The following is a 4,294-nucleotide window of genomic DNA, read 5'->3' on the forward strand; positions in this document are numbered from 1 at the left end:
AATAATTAAATTAATTATGATACAAATTCGTATCATAATTAATTTATTACTATTAATAAAGGAAATTTACATAATAATTAATTTGATTAGTTTTATAAATGGTAAATTTTATGATAATTAATTCAATTTTAATTAAAAGATAATTTATATGATGTTGATTACTATAAAAATATTAATTGAATCTTAATTCATTTAATTTTAATTTATCACCATTAATTTGATGAGGTTAAAAGGGTAACTTACATCAACAATTAATAATATATTTTTTCCAGTTCAATGACTAGTGTAAAATAGTATGAGATTGTCATCTAATCACAAATCACTGTTTAAATCATTTTAAGATAATTATTTTAAAAATTAACAAATTTATCATGGATAACGAGTTATAATTTAGTGATTGTGTAAATTTTTTTACAATGTGAATATATAATATTTTTTCTCTATTTTTTTCCATAAAAAATTAAGAATATGAAAACGTATTTATGTTGATTTCGGTTGCGTACTTTATACAACCGAAAAATATTTTCATTTTGTATTTTTTCAAGTAGTGGAATTCTCCTCGCCATCTATAAGGCAATAGTGTAACTTGCACGCACATTATACTCCCCTTGGGAAGGTCTTTTTATTTTTCAATCAAATGAAATAAATAAAATCTTAAACCCTTCTTTAGATTAATGTATTTGGATAAGAGATAACCAGATGGGAAACTGAAAGATACGGGTTTTCAATCTCTGAGCTGTAAAAGCGAAACGGATTTTTGAACACTGGTATTGTTATTTTGACTTTTGAGGTAAAAAGAAAACTTGCAGTTCATTTACTGATTTATTTAATGGGTTTTAAAATCACGTAACGTGAATGCGATTGGTAATCACAAATTCACAAAAAATTCGCCTCAAACAAAACTATCCCTTGCTAATTGCTATGTCTTGTCCGAGTACGAACATGTGAAGCTGATCAGGTACTATTTGTTGCTCAACTGAACTCCTACACGTCATCTCATTGGACCACGAGTTTTGACCACCCACATTCCAATTTCATTTTAATTTTTATTCTTCTTAGTTCTTATTCTCTTTCGATCCTTTTTAATTCTGAGACTTGACCCGTTAATTCATAGTACTATATGAAGGCCTTTAATTTGTGTTTGTGTGTTTCAGCAAATACTAGTAATATAAAAACTACTACCCTTTAATCTTTTTTTGTTGAATTTGTCTTTCCTCGGACCTTGTTCTTCTTCAAAAATGTCAGACAAGAACATGGTTCCCTCAAGATTTATATTTTGTGTAATTGTCATTGCTGTGTTCCTTTTGGTGCTGTCTTCCTTTTTCCTCATCCACTTGAGCAATCACTCATTCATTCCTAGATCAGTTTCGGAACTTGTTCTTGTTAACAACACATCCCTTGATTTCAAACCCAATTTCAAGAGGGAACAAGTTCAACCACAAAGCTGTCAATTTTCCAATTCTAGCCACAAACCAAGTTCCCCAAGACAGCAGAGGAAGATACCATGCGATCCAACCAATGCTCTCTTAAGGGTGTTCATGTATGACTTGCCTCCAGAGTTTCACTTTGGGCTATTGGATTGGAAAGGGAATGTGAACCAAACATGGCCTAATGTGAATAACCCAAAACACATTCCACCTTATCCAGGTGGCCTTAATTTGCAGCATAGTGTGGAATACTGGCTCACCCTTGATCTTCTGTCCTCAAACATCGCGGAAAATTTTCGGCCTTGCACTGCAATTAGAGTGCAGAATTCGAGACAAGCAGATGTGGTTTTTGTGCCATTTTTCTCATCTTTGAGTTACAACCGGCATTCCAAAATCCATGGGAAGGAAAAAGTTAGTGTTAACAGAATGTTGCAACAGAGATTGGTACAGTTACTAATGGAGAGGGAAGAATGGAAACGTTCTGGAGGGAGGGATCATGTGATTGTGGCACACCATCCTAACAGCATTCTGCGTGCAAGAAGAAAGTTGGGCTCTGCCATGCTTGTGCTTGCAGATTTTGGAAGATACCCTTCTCAATTAGCAAACATTAAGAAGGATATAATTGCTCCATATAGACATCTAGTAAGTACTGTACCAAGAGCTGAGTCAGCTTCATATGAGGAACGTTCTACACTTCTATATTTCCAGGGGGCAATATATAGGAAAGATGTGAGTTTATCATACTCTAATATTATCTCTTTTATGCATGTTTAATTGACTTGTATAGTTTTCCCTCCTGTTTTGGATGGTAATTTATGCTTAGTTGGTAGTTGATTATAGTCATTTGAAGTTGTAAAACATATTGCATGATGCAAAGGTGACTTTAGAAGCTGAGTTGATTCTAAATTCTGAAGCTTTTCCATAAAAATTATATTGATCAGGAGTAAAAAGGGGGAAATCTTGATCTCCTCAGTCTTTAGTAACAAGCACCGTTTTTTACTGTATCGTTATCTACTTTTCAATGAGTGTGCACTTTTGTCCATTAACTAAATTTCATAGAAAAACAACTAAGAAATGAATAGCAGGGTTACTGAGTTGAATCCTGGGATCCTACAATATCAAAACTCATCCTGCAGTGGTAGTTTTGCTTAGAATCATCGTAGCGAGTATGATGTGATTTTTATTACCTTTCATCACATTACCAAATTTGTTGTAATTAATTCTAAGTCTATTAGATGAATGTTTATTTGTTGTAATTCATTAAATTATCATGGTGAAATCTTTAGGGAGGAGCTATTCGCCAAAAGCTATATTACCTCCTGAAAGATGAGAAAGATGTGCATTTTGCATTTGGAAGCATCAGAAAAAATGGGATTAATCAAGCAAGCCAAGGCATGGCCTTATCCAAATTTTGCCTTAACGTTGCTGGAGATACCCCATCCTCGAATCGCCTCTTTGATGCCATTGTGAGCCACTGTGTTCCTGTGATCATTAGTGACGAAATTGAGCTACCATTTGAAGATGTTTTGGACTACTCAGAATTCGGCTTGTTTGTCCATGCCTCGGATGCTGTAAGGAAAGGCTACCTGCTCAATCTCCTTCGTTCAATCAAGCCAGAGAAATGGACCCAGATGTGGGAAAGGCTAAAGGATATTACACAGCACTTTGAGTATCAATATCCAAGCCAGCCTGGGGATGCAGTGAATATGATTTGGGAGGAAGTTGCACATAAGATATCTTCATTACAATTCAATTTGCACAGGAAAAACAGATACCAGAGACCTTAGCTTCTTGTTATGATCCACTGAAATACTAAGGTGGAGCCAGATAATGACTCTGGTCATATTCAACTTATCAATGGGAGAGTCATGGACCTGGTTTTACTTATTTGCTACTAGCAAGCTCCATCCTCTCCGTTGTTACAATTTTTCACCGAATCATTTTTTATCTTCTTGATGAAAAGATGGTAGTTGTTTGCTTTTAAATCACATGGGATAATTGAAAAGAGTAAAATACCATATTGATTTTTCCTTCTCTTCTTGGCAATGACATATTAATTATATGGATATTTCTATCGTATCCCCCTATATGGTGCCAATGCATTTTCTTCCATTAGATATTGTATGGAGATTCAGGAAACAATAATCTAACTTCCAACAAGGAGGTAAGTCTCCTAATTTCTTTCACAAACTAGATACTCTCTTTTTTTCATATGTGGAACCACCATATGCATTACCCCTGGCTTTTGTGGTGTTTATGGATCATTGATGTGCAAACAAGTTAAATGGCAAAGGAGCTATGGACTGAAAGTGTAGAGTAGATTTGATTTGATTTTCAAATGGGAACTACATCTTAATTTTATTAGATTGCATGGAATAAGCATAGCTGCATAGGTGAGCAATAGAATTAAACACAAGGAGTAGCAACTGATTATGCAGGAAAGTCAGCCTCCAAATTAAGATAATTTCTCATGTATTCTTTCTGATATTAATCAACATAACAATTAAATTTTATTATGTACTTAATCTGATGTTACATATTTAATTTGTGTGCTACGTGTTAATGTTTTGATTGATTGTTCGTATAATGATGTCTCCTAAATTAGTGGGAGAAACAAGCAGAAACATCAATAGAACCATATATATATATATATTCTTCCTCTTCATAAGGGGGAAAAATTAACATGCACTATATTCAGTATTTGAGAACTAACAAGATCATAAACTATCCAGCTATTGGTCAATTCCTATGATTTCTCTACTCTATTAGAAACAAGGCTGGCTCAAAGATTTGTTCAGCACTTCAGCTGCAATTTTTCAGCTGACAGGTAGACTCAAGGTAGAATAGAACTGAAAACAAATATAAAA

The 4,294-nt window shown here is 34.0% G+C and overlaps 1 protein-coding gene across 1 annotated transcript; it reads left to right on the plus strand.

The window, feature by feature from the left end:
- Positions 1–853: 853 nt before the first annotated feature.
- LOC100809635 (probable arabinosyltransferase ARAD1) lies at positions 854–3,328 on the plus strand. The gene is made up of 2 exons (XM_003550733.4): positions 854–2,156; positions 2,714–3,328. The coding sequence occupies exons 1-2, from the start codon at positions 1,239–1,241 to the stop codon at positions 3,212–3,214; spliced, it is 1,419 nt and encodes a 472-aa protein (XP_003550781.1). The 5' UTR covers positions 854–1,238; the 3' UTR covers positions 3,215–3,328.
- Positions 3,329–4,294: the final 966 nt, after the last annotated feature.

Source organism: Glycine max, chromosome 17 (genome assembly GCF_000004515.6).
Source record: "Glycine max cultivar Williams 82 chromosome 17, Glycine_max_v4.0, whole genome shotgun sequence".
Lineage (NCBI taxonomy): Eukaryota > Viridiplantae > Streptophyta > Magnoliopsida > Fabales > Fabaceae > Glycine > Glycine max.